Source organism: Zootermopsis nevadensis, unplaced genomic scaffold (genome assembly GCF_977971745.1).
Source record: "Zootermopsis nevadensis isolate Lab colony 2312 unplaced genomic scaffold, Znev_1.0 Znev_ptg000001l, whole genome shotgun sequence".
Taxonomy (NCBI): Eukaryota; Metazoa; Arthropoda; class Insecta; order Blattodea; family Termopsidae; genus Zootermopsis; species Zootermopsis nevadensis.
In genome coordinates, this window is record NW_028259133.1 from 13,078,082 (window position 1) to 13,092,872 (window position 14,791).

The following is a 14,791-nucleotide window of genomic DNA, read 5'->3' on the forward strand; positions in this document are numbered from 1 at the left end:
TAGAAACATAAGACGATCTGATTAGTCCTAGGACACATACGACTTAGAATCAATGAAAGTGTAAATTACTAAACATTATCTTGTTCCAATATATCCATCCATTTAGCTGTTTGTAATTGTACCCTAGCTGTAACGCATTTTACAATTCGAGTTGCTGAATCGTTCCCTTATTCTGTCAATAATAAATTCAATTTCGTGTTACCAGGCGACTGACTCCTTTGTTGAGTTGCAGCAGAGTGTCGCCAATATTTATTAATGAACGCAGTCAGATCGGAGCGCAAGACTCGATCATGCGTGTTGTGCCGTTGGGCTACATTACATCAGAGGTAAAGCAGTCACTCTACCGGAACTTGAGTGATGAAGCTTACTGTAACAACGCCCCCTTCCGGAAGATTGTGAATAAATCCTGTGGGTTTGTAATGCACAACTGGATGTGTTATACAAAGTCAAAACTTTCTGAGTAATCGTGCTCTATAAAGGCCATTAAGTCCTTGGAGCAGAGCGTTTCTTGAGAAATTATTAGTCACTGAGATAGTCAAAGACTTTCCGGCCTTTTATGGGAATCAATAGTTCATTATCCTCCTTTACCTGCCTTTTAAAAGCCAGTCGAAAGCAGCTGTGTTTGCCAGCTACACTTCTTCAGTCTTAATTTAATATAAGACTCCCTAAATTATTCGTTCATCACTCGTGGGTTTCGTAAAATATAAACTGTAGGTCTACTCAAATAATGAAATCACTTAGAAGATGGCTGTCTTTTGAGTTGTAGCGCCGTATAGTTTGGTAAAAGTTTACTAACGTTTCAGATGTTCTTGCTGCCACTATCATAAGGGCGATGTTGAATGTAGCCCAGAAGGCAGCTATATTCGGATTCACAGCCTTGAAAATTTCAAATCCTATTAACGGAATCATTTATTTCTCATACTACATAATTTCAATAAACTCTTAATACATTCTAAGCTTCTGATATACTCCATAAAATGAGCTCTAGGAACTCACTGGGTACGAGACTACGTGGTCTACATTTCGATTTGGATTTTGTGAATAATCCCTAAACCTGGCTAGAATCGAATCCCGGTCGGCCAGCCAGTCACTTCAATGACTGAGCTATCCCGGTCCATCATGACAACCTTCAGCACGGGCTGTAAATACACAGCATGATTTAAATAGTGGCTTTATTAGGTCTGAAAATGTAGGAACATCGTTCAGTCGAGCGTATATTCGACAACGCCATGACGCATCGACAACATTTCTAACATGGCTGCACTGCATGCAGTATAAATAGCTGTAAAGGTGAAGTCATAAACCTATCTGGGAAGACTGAATTAATTGACACAAATTTGTTCAGACAATGGACATACATTTAGTGTTGTTGCTTCAGCTCTAAGCATCTATTGCATTTGCTAACGCCAGTGAACAGTAGTTTATAATCCATGCCCTTTTAAAATTATGATATTTGGTTCCCAGTTATCATTTCTATGAACTAAATAAACAAGTTTGCTGTCTTGTATGCCTGGTGATTAATTTAGTTATTAATTATATTCGGTTATGTGGTCTGTCATATAGCCTTATGCATTAATTTGTTTTGCTGTAACGCTGGTATGGTTTTATTTATCTGAAATCCACGATAATATTATGAACGTAAACAAGTTTTCTTAGCCTACTATTTAAAATGCATATCAGTGGCATGAGTATGCAGAATAGATAGGAAGCGAGAATCTGTGTACGTTGCTCGCCGAACAAAGGAAAAGCGGGGGGCAAACATATTAATTAAACAGTCCAGATTATAAATGAGGTACACACTTTTGCTTTTGCACGTCAATAAATTAGACTCGACCACAGCCAGGAAATTCAACTTAGGCTATTTTATCTAAAAAGACTGCGTTATCGACTCAGTCACAACAAAGTCGGTAACTGAAGTGATGAGATTGATTTTTCAAAATGTCAACAACATACAAAAGGTCCCCTGTACGTCATTATTCTTTCTTTTATTCATCTTCCTCCTGTTTTTCTTATCAACAATTTCCTTAGCTCCTAACCCATTTGATTCAAATTTGTAAACTACCTAGTTCTCATATCAAGCGAGTTAACAATAATGATTTTAGTGTTCATGTTTGTAATATGGCGAAAAAATGAGTGCCGCAAAAATTTTCCTGCTGTGGTAAAGTTCTGGAATGTCTATTTTAATTTATTTTGTTTTATTTTATGTAATTCGAATTACCACGCTCTTTCTATGGACATTCGGAGTTAGTATTAAAATTCTGTTGAATTTGTGTAGTGAATGAACATAATTACTTGTTCCAGTATATTGCTGTCAGTTTCAGACTATTCCTTAATTTCTACTCCTATGGGAACTGAATACTGAAAATGATGTTATATATCAGAAAGTTAGACTAGGCAGTGTCGCTACACATCATCATCCTACCTGAAAGCATTCCGATATGTTTATTTTTTGTGGCAAATTGAGCATGTTGTGGTGGTTAACTTTTCCCTTACATATCATTTTTAGAAACAGTCTCATTGCTTGCACTTTTACAGCAGAAAGTTAAATCTGCACAGATTCTTCTAATCACATGATTAAGGTAACAAATATTATTAACTACATAAGTTATTTAAAGTCGAATGTTATGTAATGGTTATTAATAACATTTGTTGCATTAAATATAAAATATTAAATGCTCAGTATATTTCAGAAGTATTAAAAAATTCGTTAATATATACAAATGTATGTATGATATAATGACATGCAGGAAAATGTATTTTTATTGTGCATATATTTATAACTGAAACTCAGCAACAGGGGAGAATAATTTAAATAATTTTCAAAAATAATCATCTAATTACTTCAACTTGGTAGCATCGCTTTCTTCACTTAATTATATCCGTGACCTTGTTTCTTGAACTGCAGTGGGTTATGGTGCCATATATTTTAGTTTATCATAGCTGATTGTTGTCCGTGACAGAAATCGAATCATGTTTTAAGAAGTCGGTCCCATTTTCATACATCTTCCACAGAAGCCGGTGTTAACGACAGTAGATTTAAGTGACAGATGGTGGCTCGGCAGCTCTGCAAAGGAAATCTACTCTGGTTTAGACGCCGACTGCACCACAGAGAAGAGAGAAGTTGTGAAGAACAATAGGAGGATAGGAAGTGAAAAGAAAATAACGCTTGAAGGAAAATTAAGGGAAAAGAAAAATAAAAAGTGGTGGGAGGGAAAGTTATTTTTTCCGCTTCATTAACGTCCATCGTCCTGATGGACCTAGAGCTTTCTTCATTTTTCTCTTTAAATTCTTTCTCTTTAAATCCCTTTTCGTACCTTATTTCCTGTTGGTTTCTTTTCTACATTCCTCACTCGCTCCTATTCGTCTGTGCCTGGGCCCCTTGAAGGCTTCCTGACTGCGAGGGAGACGGCTGAATAAGTTGAAGGAAGAATCAATCAATTTTAAACCCCTCGGCGTCTCCACCTTCATCCTCATCACTGCTTGGTGACTGCACGACACAAACAAGGTCTCAACTGAGGGTCTTCGAGGCTGTGGAGGAAAACCTGGCCAGTTATCGAAGAAGGAAGTGATCTGAAGGTTTATTTCCGGTGCCAACATTTTTCTTTTAAATTGCCTTCTTCTTTCTTGAAAATTCATTTTGTATTTCAATCTCCTTTGTATCGAAACCAGTAGACGAATACAAATGTGAGTTCCTAATTTTTTGGGTATTTGTTATTGCTTCAGACGTAGATTCATTTAATTATATGGAAATTCGAAGCGTATAAGAGATTCTTCATGGATATAGTATGTACAAAAAAGAACGATTGTTTCTTATTTAGCTGTTCCAAACTTGAAGACAGTAGGGCACAATATTTTGTTGACCACTTCTCAGTCATTTCTAAATAACAGTGCATTGTCTTTTTTATTGGACTTTTCACATGCAACAAAAGCTTATTAATGCTCCTTTTTTCTATATTGTATTAGGGACTTTGTGTTATGAAACTGCTTTCGTTTATAAAAGGAAGAAGAGTTGGTCAGAATTTGAAATTTTGGCCCACTTCATTTATGTAGGCGTGAAAGTTTATTACCGATTGTTGTATCTACTTACATTACATTGTATGCAAAATATTTACTAAGAAGATTATGCAACACACGGCTCTCTTCCTGACTGAAATGTTCTTTAAAATTTGTCAGAATTTATTAAGTCATGTTTATGAACGTTGATGCTTTGCATTTATAACGAAGAAAGGACATGTTAATTGCATTATTTCATGGTATACAAGGCCCTTTGAACAGTGAAAGACTGATATACTGAAGTTAATGACACATTAGTTAGGGCTTGTGTAGGCGATCATACCAAAGGAGCTGTAATTTACGTGTCACTTACCCTGTCATCTAAGTTCATGGACAAAGCAGTTCGTGAACACATAGACCACACCAAATTTAGAATTTTTGTACATAGTATTGTTAGTATTTTAATGTGGTGCGTTACTTGCATAAATTACACGATAAATTTTAGTTGTTTTATTCAACGACGCTGGTCAATTTAATAAGTTCTGTTATCTCGATTGAGAAATAATACGTCAAATATACATGCTGCATCGATTAGTATTTGGGAGGAAGATATTTAATGGAAGAATGATAGTTTAGTACGTGACAAATTTGTGAGTTGGAGAATGTTTAGAAACGGGTGTAAAAAACAAGTACGGATAAATACTGATGATGTGAGTCATCATATGTAAAGAGCGTTTAGTTAAAAGATCTATCAGTGTATCCGGGACAAGTGAAGATTCAGTATTGGCCAAATTGTATTTTAAGTAGCGTTTGTCATTGAATGAAGCCGTACAAGAATGGCTTACGGCTAAGCCGAAATTTTTTAGATTTATTTTGATCTGACCAAGAAACTTGTAGAACGCTGGACTAATTATATTAGAAACTGACGCTGTATTGTCTGGACTACAAAAGCCCTCAATTTGGCATAATCTTCATGATAGTTAATCCCTTAAAACTCAATGGTAACTCCTTATACCACCTTCTTTAACAATCAGTAATTCTGTGTTTCGCCCACAAAGTGTGTGTCGATTTGATACGATTTTCAGAGGAAACAGCGATTATCATCTTGAAAGGGATTAAACGTTTTATCTTTGTAATGGTTATGGATTGTGTTTTATTCGTGGTAATAACTAAATGTTTAAATATCATGAGCACGTGCTTCAGTTTTAAAGGGTTAACATTTTTCTTGATATCTTGTGTAGATTATTTCAATATCGTGCAATTACATACGCCCAAGTATCTCAAGCCGTATTTTGCTCGCATTTGAGCGAAGTATGAAATAAATGTTTTGTTTCTTCCCGGGCGCGTTACTTCTCTATTGCATTCTTAATTTATTCTCCCAAAATAATTAGCCGGTCCGAATCTTCAAGTTCTCACGGCGGTGAAGATGTCGAACTTGGTCTTCGGGGTTGCGACGCCGTGTTTTTTTTTTGTAGGTGGTTACCAATGTCTCGAAGGAACTTGTCACTTATACATTCACAGTGGAATGAATATGGAAGTGATAATTTAATTCGAAACGGTCGTAACCACCTAGTATAGAAGATTACAGTCTAAAATATTAAGTGATGATGATTACAACTTGTGTTCTGCTCATTATCATTTTCTCTCAGATTCTCTGTTAGGCCCACTTAATCGTTTCTCAATCCACGTATTTTCCTCAGTCCTCAAACACCCTCACTTTTTCCCTTGCTTGTTAGTGAGGGGACAAGTTTCATGCCCATATAAAGTCGTACATGAATTATATATTTTAGTGCTGAAGTTTTGAGACAGGATACAAGATAAAACTTTCTGAATCGAAACACAGCGTTCGTTTCTGAACTTTAGTGTGCACTTCATGGTATTTTTTCAGTCTTTATAGTGTCCTTCACAATAACTTCAGGGTTGTCTGCATTCTTGAAATATATATGCTTGTTGTGCATTGCGCCAACGATATATGAACATATATCACGTGCCCTTATGTTTTTACGTTCTTAATGTCTTTTACAAAGATTGTGTTTTCTTCGTGTTACTTAGGCTACGTTTTAGTATATTTATTTCCTCCGGATTCTCAGTTCATAAGTAAATTACATGTTTCATAAAGAGTGGGTAATCTGTACACTAAAATTTACTATTTTTCTACAATAAAATACAAATAACGAATAGAAACATTAATATCTTTATAACGGAGAAAGGAAAGTAAACTGTGTTAATAGAACAATATGAACACTATCCTTCAAAACTAGAGATAAATTTGTGACTTGACTTTGAGGTACTTATTCTGTAACAAATTTCGTATGCAGAGTTAATTACTTACTTGTTCTGAAAGTGCTGATTTTATGGAAGATGACCGATATAAGATGGAAAATTCCGAAGAGATGAAACATTTGAAGTGTGTAGATAAAAGCCTGATGCAGTGCGAGGGGCAGATACATCCTTTCAGATTTGGCTCTGATGTGAATAAAAACCTACAAAAGACAAAGCTTTGTATTCCACCCTGTTATTTATTGTTTAGTTTATGAAAATGAGAATGTTCTAGATGTTCACAATTTTAAGCTGGTCTATTGTCACCACTGCGTAACGTGTTCTGAAATTGCGGATGGAGGAGGTAGCGTCCAGAAATGGCGGGCAGCTGTGAATGTTAGCTATATGTTAGCATCGTTTCACAAACTTGTAGCGATAGAGAATAATACTTACTTGCACTGTAGTATCATACTAATTTTAAGCAACAAAGTGATATATATATATATATATTAACATTTGACCCTTTCGTGTACTAAATAGGCGTGGAGGATGAGTTTCGAATATTTGTTGGTGCATATATCCATTTATTATACCACAAAATTGAGATTTTTTCTATTTTAATAACTCAAAGCATGAGTTTGGTCATTTGGAGTTATCCTGTTTTTGCACAAAGTTTTTAATTACATATTATTGTTAGGGAAACATATAGGCAAAATGTTATTAATAATCTAGATTCAGGTATATGTTGGTAACAACATACAGAAGGAAATACGGGTAAATATTTGTTTACAGCACCTCCTGTTTAAAATGTTGTATAATAAGCTTAGGTTTAATCAATATGGATTTTCAACTCCGCTTTTTGTGCGCTGTTAGGAAGACCCAAGGAAATGAACAATAAACAATTAATTGATATGAATAGACTCATCAGATTCTGATCTATGCTGATTATTATAGGACGAAAACATAGAACAGACCTGCTGTAAGGGAAAGCACACAGACCTTATCTCAAGCTCAACTCAACGGGCTTATGTGTTAGTTTCTAGTCACAAGAACGCAGGGCAGAATCATAAGGTGTATAGGCAACAAACAATTATTTCAAGAAAGCGACACGCTAAAATATTTGTGAACTACAAATCGAATTTATTTATCAGAAAAAGTTAAGAATAGGCATAATTATGGAAATGCTTGCTGCCATTCAGTTACAAATATTTTACTTTTTATTGTTCTTTTTAATATGAAATATTTAAATGTTGGCATGATCATAGAAGTTAGTAGCTAACTCCCGACGGAGGAACATAGATTGATGATGTTTGGGAACGAAGTTATGTGAGAATATGAGAATTGTGAGGTTGAAGGAAACAGGAAAGTACAGAGTCTTACACAAATAGGATCACCATAATTTGTATTCTTCACAAAATATTATTAGGTTGGTCATTTCAAAGAGGATGATATCGGCTCGAGGCGTGGCATTTGTAGAAACATGAGAAATTAGCAATGTTGGTTGATAATCGTTTGCTATTGTTAAGGGATTTTGGGTCTAATGCTGTAATATTTATGAATGTGTGTTATTATTACCGTTGCTATGGTAGGGTGATCATTTGGTGCTAAGGGATTTTGGGCTTTATGTGATAATATTATAACCGTTGAAGTGGTAATGTTATTATATACAGAGTGATTCAAAAGGTTAGGACCAAACCGAAGGAGCATATGGAGGGACACATTCTTAAATACGATCTTACATATACGTTATTACTGTATATAACAGGCTTTATACATACACAATATACAGGTTGATTCAAAAGGTTAGGGCCAAACTGAAGGAGCGTATGGAGGGACCCAGAGAGAACAACTTTCGAATAGGAATCCATGTCCTTCGAAGTTATCCTGAGTCAGTCGAAGCCACTGAAGGTAGGGACATCTGATAACATACCGCTGAAATAATCGTAATTGTAAGATTGCTAATGTAATCCTTGTACATTAATAAAAAAACCAAATTAAGCTAGTATGAGAATAGCAAAGTACGATTATTTCAGCGGTATGTAATCAGACTTCCCTACCTTCAATGGCCTCGACTGACTCAGGATAACTTCGGAGGATATGAATTCCTATTCGAAAGTTGTTCTCTCTGGGTCCCTCCATACGCTCCTTCAGTTTGGCCCTAACCTTTTGAATCATCCTGTATATTGTGTATGTATAAAGCCTGTTATATACAGTAATAACGTATATGTAAGATCGTATTTAAGAATGTGATACACGAAATCTTATTATGTTTTTATTAGGCAAAGTTAAGTAACGATATTAATCTGTTTGCTATACAACATCAATTCATTTTAATTTGTATATGCTACTTTGTGGAAACAATGCTCTGAAACAAAAGACTGTTTACTTATTCAGGGCACTCTAAGTAGTATATTTAAGATACTTGTATACGACACAGAAAAACAAATGTGCAAGTGTTAATGATTCGGATTTTTCTTAGTTGAGGAAGGATAAATAATGATTCTAATTTTTATTTGCTGTTTTGTTAAACTCTTTAATGAACGTGTTTTTATAAAATTACTACTTAAGATTTTGTCAACATTCTAGATAGGCAAGTTTATAGTAAATATAACATCACATAACGTAACATTACTTGGACAGTCTGACGGGAGGCCTAGGTGTATGCTGGAGTCAAGAAAGGATGGAAGGCAGAAAGAATTAAATAAATAAAGAAAGAAATAATGGCAGATTAAATTATGAAAGCAAAGGACAAATGGAAATAAATTAAATACCTAACATCAGGAAGATATAAATATTCGAAATTTGTGTCTTTTAGTTCGGACTATAGGTGTTGGAACTCAATTATTGAGGTCAGCACTAACATCATTACGTACTTATTCTTTGTTACAGCCCTCAGTATGGAACCAACACTCACTTTGTCATTTGCACACTATTGATTTGATCCTTTTGGTATAGACTGACGCTCTTAAATATGACAAAAGGAGTGAATAGCCTTGTTGCAGCTTCAGAAACACTCTGTCGTTTGCTATTTTTTGTATCACTAAAGTCCTTTTCAGCGGTTACGTTCCGATAATGGACTTTGCGAAGCCACATCAAAACGAGAGAATACCTGTCAAGTGTCATTGTGGCTAGCATAGAACACGTTCTGTCATATGACAGACAGCGCTAACAAACTTCAGGCAACCAGTTTTAACACATTCCCAGTGGCTATTATTTCAGGAGGCTTTGGTTTATATTGGGTTCTTTGGGGAAATTTCACTTCAGCTGAAGTTGAATTATCTTACTCAAATTATTTTCTACAATAAGGAAACACTATTACAGGAAAAATATTAATATTCATATCATAATACAGTAAGAATAATTATAAATGGAAAGAATAACATAATGAATATTATGATTTTACAACTTGTGTTGTATGGATTTGGAACTTGGTGTCTCACCGTAATGGAAAATTTGTTTTGGAAAAAGAGTAGGTTACCGAGAAGATTATTTGAACCTTAGGAGTCAAAAATTTCACAATAATCAGTTTCATAATTTTCCTCTTCACCAAATATAATTTGGGAGATCAAATCAAAGAGGTGAGAAATACATATAGAATTTAAGTTTTAAAACCCAAGGAGAAGAGACCGCTTGGGATACCTAGGTGTACACGTGCGGACGACTTTTATAGTTACTCACCTGGTCAAAATTTCTACGTCTTTTATGGAGCCCGAAATTTCAAAATGTGTTTAATAGAGCTCAATAGTAGGCCAAAAGCTGAATCTTATGAATCCAGTACACACCTTCAGGCCCTGTTTACTCAACACTGATTTTTATATTTTTATCATTCCATTCACATTTAGGTCTACAAAGTGGTCTTTCACCTTCAGATTTTCTATTAACATTGCATTACTCGTACGCCTCATGCGTCTTAACATGTTCTGCCTCTTCCACCGTCCTTGATTTTATTACCCTAATGCTATTTGGTGTAGGATACAATTTATTAAATTCGTAATTTTGCATATTTCTCCATCCTCCTGTTACATCGGCCCTTTAACTGCCAAATATTTTCACTTTCATGACCCACGTGTAGTAAGAAGCTTATGTTCCATCCCAAGTTTGTAACAGATTCGGTCGTCAGCCACAGTCGTTTCATTTTGTCTCAGTATTTATTAAGCAATTTCAAAAATATTTTAACCGTACAACAATAGTTTTCGGATTGAATAATTTGTGATGAGAAATATCAGTTGTGCATTTCCAAGAGTTAATATTGTGATTTACGAGGGTATATAATTATTCTGTTTTCGACTATCTTGTCAGTAAGTAACGCTTTTCATCTAAGTGCGCTTAAAACTGAAAGCATCAGCTTGTGGGTTTCTGTTCAGAAGATTTCTTTGCTTGCAAAATACTACCTCTATTCTATTTGAAATACTCTTTTCTCAGAATGAGAAGTAAGTGCGCCAAGCGTTGAAATTATGTAAAGAAGAATTGAATGTAATTATTATTCTACGCATAGGGTTGTTAACGGAACTTAGCAAAGAGCATTAAACCACCGTGAAACTTGTTTAAAGAAGTTAATAATTCTCCCATGCTTTTACTATTCTGTGTAGGACAAGCTAGTGAGAGATTAAATTGTACGAAAAACGTTTCTTTTCGTGAAATGCATAATAAATTATTCTCTTTCAAACTGTTTCATTACATTTTCTTTAATTTATGTGGCGTTTAATTTTAACGTCTCCAAAGCGCAAAGAGTTATCTTTTTAATTTAAATGTCACGTTATTTGAGTCTACGATCTCGTGACACATATCAGCACTAGCGTAATCATTTATTTCTCTACTGACATATTATATTTAATATTTGTGGTACATTTATCTGCGTAGTTTGATGTTCTGTTATTATTATGTCATATAACAATGCAATTTTGTGACCTAGTCTTTCAATTCTCGTATTTCGCTTGTTTATGCCTGTTAGTTTGATTGTCTGCTCTTCTGATTTTCAAACTTTTTAGAACTTAATAATTGTATTATGAACTCGGTTAACACCCCAAAATGAAGCAATTAGTACTTACTGAATGGCAGTAGATTATATTCAAATTCGGGAAAGGTTTTACAAAATTTATCTTTGGTTAAGATATACGTAAATGATAGGATATAAAATTAAATGTTTCATGTCACGATAATATTAAAAGTTATATAATTTCTGAATTTTAGAGAAATTGAAAATATATACCAGAAAAATGCAACGTTGAAAGCGGTTAATCTCAAAGAAACGTTTGAAATAAAACTATAGTTTTACTAAATGTAAGAAGAGTTCATATTTTTCTTCTGTTTCTTGTTGCGATATTTTACCTCTCAGGCCACACAAAATAAGTTAATAGCTTTCTAAGCTAATCGAAGTTTTCTGCTTATGGTTTATTTAACGACGCAGTCAATAGTTCAAAATAGCATCGAATGATAGAATTATTAATGAACAATAAATTGGAAATGATCTGGAAGGGTGTGTTTGTTACCTGACTTAAGGTACTATCCAGATATTTGCTGGGGGGGGGGGGGGTACTGACAAAACCCACGCGAAACCTCAGTAAGGCCAGTCGATCGCAGGGTCCATATCTGAATCTGGGGACCGGCTCAGTACGAAGTAGGAGTGCTAACCACTAGACCGCGACGTTAACTGACAGTTTCTCTAACACATAGACATTAGGTTAGTGCATCTCCGAGTAAATGAGTTGCGTTTTAATGTTATTATATATTTTTTCTTGTTTGCCTTGGAACAAAAAATGTTGTTACTTAGTTTATCACGACGCAAGTAAGTGTAATTGCTTCACAGTTTAAGTAAATTGGTTTCACACCGATGACTTAGTTGAAGAAAACCTGAAAGCTTATTGGTTTTTCTGCCTGTTATTTATGTAACAATTATTTGTCAGCGGATCACGTAGTTGAAGCTCACCGACCACTTGGTTCTTCCTGAGGAGACAATTTCGATCTAAGGAGCAGAAAGGTGTTTAATGAGGAGCTTCATAATTTTCTCTCTTTACCTGTTGTCGTTAGGATTATCAAATCAAGGAGGATAATATGGAAGCAGCGCGTTTAGGAATACTAAGTCTTGGTTGGAATGCCTCAAGGGTGTGAGAATACTCAGAAGTCCTAAGTGTATACGGAAGAATAATATTAAAATTATCCTTAGGGAAATAGGGTGAGAGTTTGTAGACTAGTTTTGTCGATATCAGGGTATGGAATGACAGCCGGTTGTTGTGAACCCTATAATGCCTAGCTGAGCTTTCTGTAGACTTCTTTAGGACTCTACTCAATCGAGTGAGTTAATCCTTGTAGTTTCATGACACAGGTGAACGTCCAGAAGACTTTCGCGATATTCTTTGATAACGAAGACGCAGAAAACGTGAAGCGTGTTTTGTTTCTTAGCAAATGTGACGGGCAGGAAGAAGTCCAGAGTCCAACGGCTTTTAGTCAGGCGTAACAAAGCTACTCCTTTTTCGTCACTATACGTTTCTAATTTTCTACTATGACACACTCTTCTTAATTCTATTAGAGAAACTTGTTTGAGCTTTCTTTTATGTCGTCTCCTTCTTGAATTTGTCTCCGTCTTTTTCTCTTACAATTCATAGGAATGGAAGATCAAAGCTATTTTGAAAATAACTCCTCGTCAGTTTTATTAGAGAAGAAAAGACTGGAAGAAGAAGGGGTCCTTTCTACTTCTGCCACTTGCTTTATCATTTGTGCAAGTTTTTACTTTAAAAGAGACAAAAACGAAGAAATGTCTGAATGCTAAAAGGAGTGAAGGAATCCTCTCGAATCAAAAATCTAATTGCAGAATCTTCTTTCCCTGTAGATGCTTTTTGTTTTGTTGTTTTGAATTTATTTCCTTTGATAAATTATTGATTATATCTGCTTCTTGTTCATATCTCCTCTTTGCCCTTCTGTCCAGAAAATCTTTTGAAGCTTCATTTTCCAATTCACAATTTCGGATGGTCTAGGACTCAATGTCCTCGTTTATTTGTTTGTTTGTTAGCTTTAGAACGTGTTTTAAAGTAACTTCAGAAGCGTAAAAACTGTTCTGCATCGGCTAATTTTCTTTTTACTGTTTAACTGTACTGCACAAGTCACACATACGTACCTACCTAATTGAATTAACTTCTTCAACCATTCAGTTCCTTGGTCAGCAAAGGTGAAGGATCTTGGAATTACATTTGATCGGAAACTCCTCTGGAATGAAAATAAAAACAATATGGCCAACAAGTATTCAGCCAGAATTTCACCTGGGATACCACAGCAGCTTCATATCCGTCATTAAACTTTATCTATACATGTCATGACTTAGACCAGTCATCCTTTAAGGTTGAGAAGCCATGGATGAAATTTACATGTGATGGGAAAATATCTTCAGTAACAAATATTAACTTCACTATTGTCAAGTTGGGTGAATACCACAAGTTTATAGCCACAAATCTTACGAAAAAATGATTATTGGTCCTAACGGGCTTATAAGAAAACTGTGTGGTGCCAGTTGATCAAAAGAATGTTAACATGCACAAGAAACCAAGAGATGTACTTTCGACACGAAATGGGGAAATAAAACATAAACATGTAAGTAGGTTATAAAAGAGGAGATTACGGAAAAGAGAGAAAATTATAAATAAGTAAAGATATATTATTTGTATCTTCTGTCTGGAAAGAAACTACAAGAAGTTGCATTCATGCCTCATAAAGAAGCTGTACTCACAATTTTACCTAATGCGCAAATACTCCCGCTGGCTTCTCTCTCGACTTTAAAGAGTAAATGTTGTGGTTGCTGACAGCACGGCAGTTATTAGAAACCTCGTCCCTACATACTCACTGCCTGTATAAGCCATGAATCTGAATTGCAAGGCGTCTCATCAATTATTAGCAGTTATTAGAAAGAAATACCTATATAGGAAGACCAGGAAGTCAGAGCAGGGTCTACTGCTACATTGCAGAATCAGAGTCGAATAGGAGGTTGTCAATCGACCGGGTTCCCTTTTAAGTGGTGTTCTTGTTGTGCTTGAAAGGGACCAAAAGACTTTCAGAAGAGGTCATAGTATTCGGAGCACGTAATATCGAAAGTGATGTATGGATAACGGGGTGGGTACCTTCAGTCTCAAATCTGTATGGCAGGAAGAAAGTCACAGAAATAAATATATTTGTAACTTTTGGGATGACTTATATTACCTCATAAGAGGCTTGGTTAGAATTAATAATTATATTTACATTTCGGAGTCAAAGTAACTATAATTTAATCCTGTATAAAATTCCGTGTGTTACAGGAGGACGCTTTATCGTAATTTCTTTTAAAATTGTTTATTTAAAAGGAGACGATGTCCATCAGACCTATCAATCACACGTTCACTGTCTTAGATGTGGCACAATGAATACCAAAGTAATCACTAGGAAGTGAAATTGAATATAAAGATGTACTCTTTGGAGTACACTAAAATCCGAGTGGTGTCGGCAGGGTAGCCAAGGGAATAACAAATGCAACAATGGTATCAAAGTCAGCAGTGTTTTCCAGGGTTATTATTGTAAC

General features: G+C 35.2%; 2 protein-coding genes across 4 annotated transcripts in view; one reads left to right on the forward strand and one right to left on the reverse strand.

Moving 5' to 3' along the window:
* The window catches only part of LOC110829516 (uncharacterized), a 55,170-nt gene that overhangs the window by 28,473 nt on the left and 11,906 nt on the right, over positions 1-14,791 (reverse strand). For 2 of the 3 annotated variants that reach the window (XM_022063265.2, XM_022063267.2), the window contains exons 2-3: positions 13,368-13,452; positions 6,326-6,476 (exon numbers count right to left, since the gene is read on the reverse strand). In XM_022063265.2, coding sequence (XP_021918957.1) covers positions 6,326-6,443 — 118 coding nt within the window. In that variant the 5' untranslated portion in view covers positions 6,444-6,476; positions 13,368-13,452. The remainder of the gene's footprint in view (positions 1-6,325; positions 6,477-13,367; positions 13,453-14,791) is intronic. The other variant, XM_022063266.2, reaches the window with a different exon arrangement.
* LOC110829520 (aminomethyltransferase, mitochondrial) overlaps positions 1-14,791 on the forward strand; it is an 88,952-nt gene that overhangs the window by 23,053 nt on the left and 51,108 nt on the right. The gene's annotated exons all lie outside the window — the stretch shown is intronic.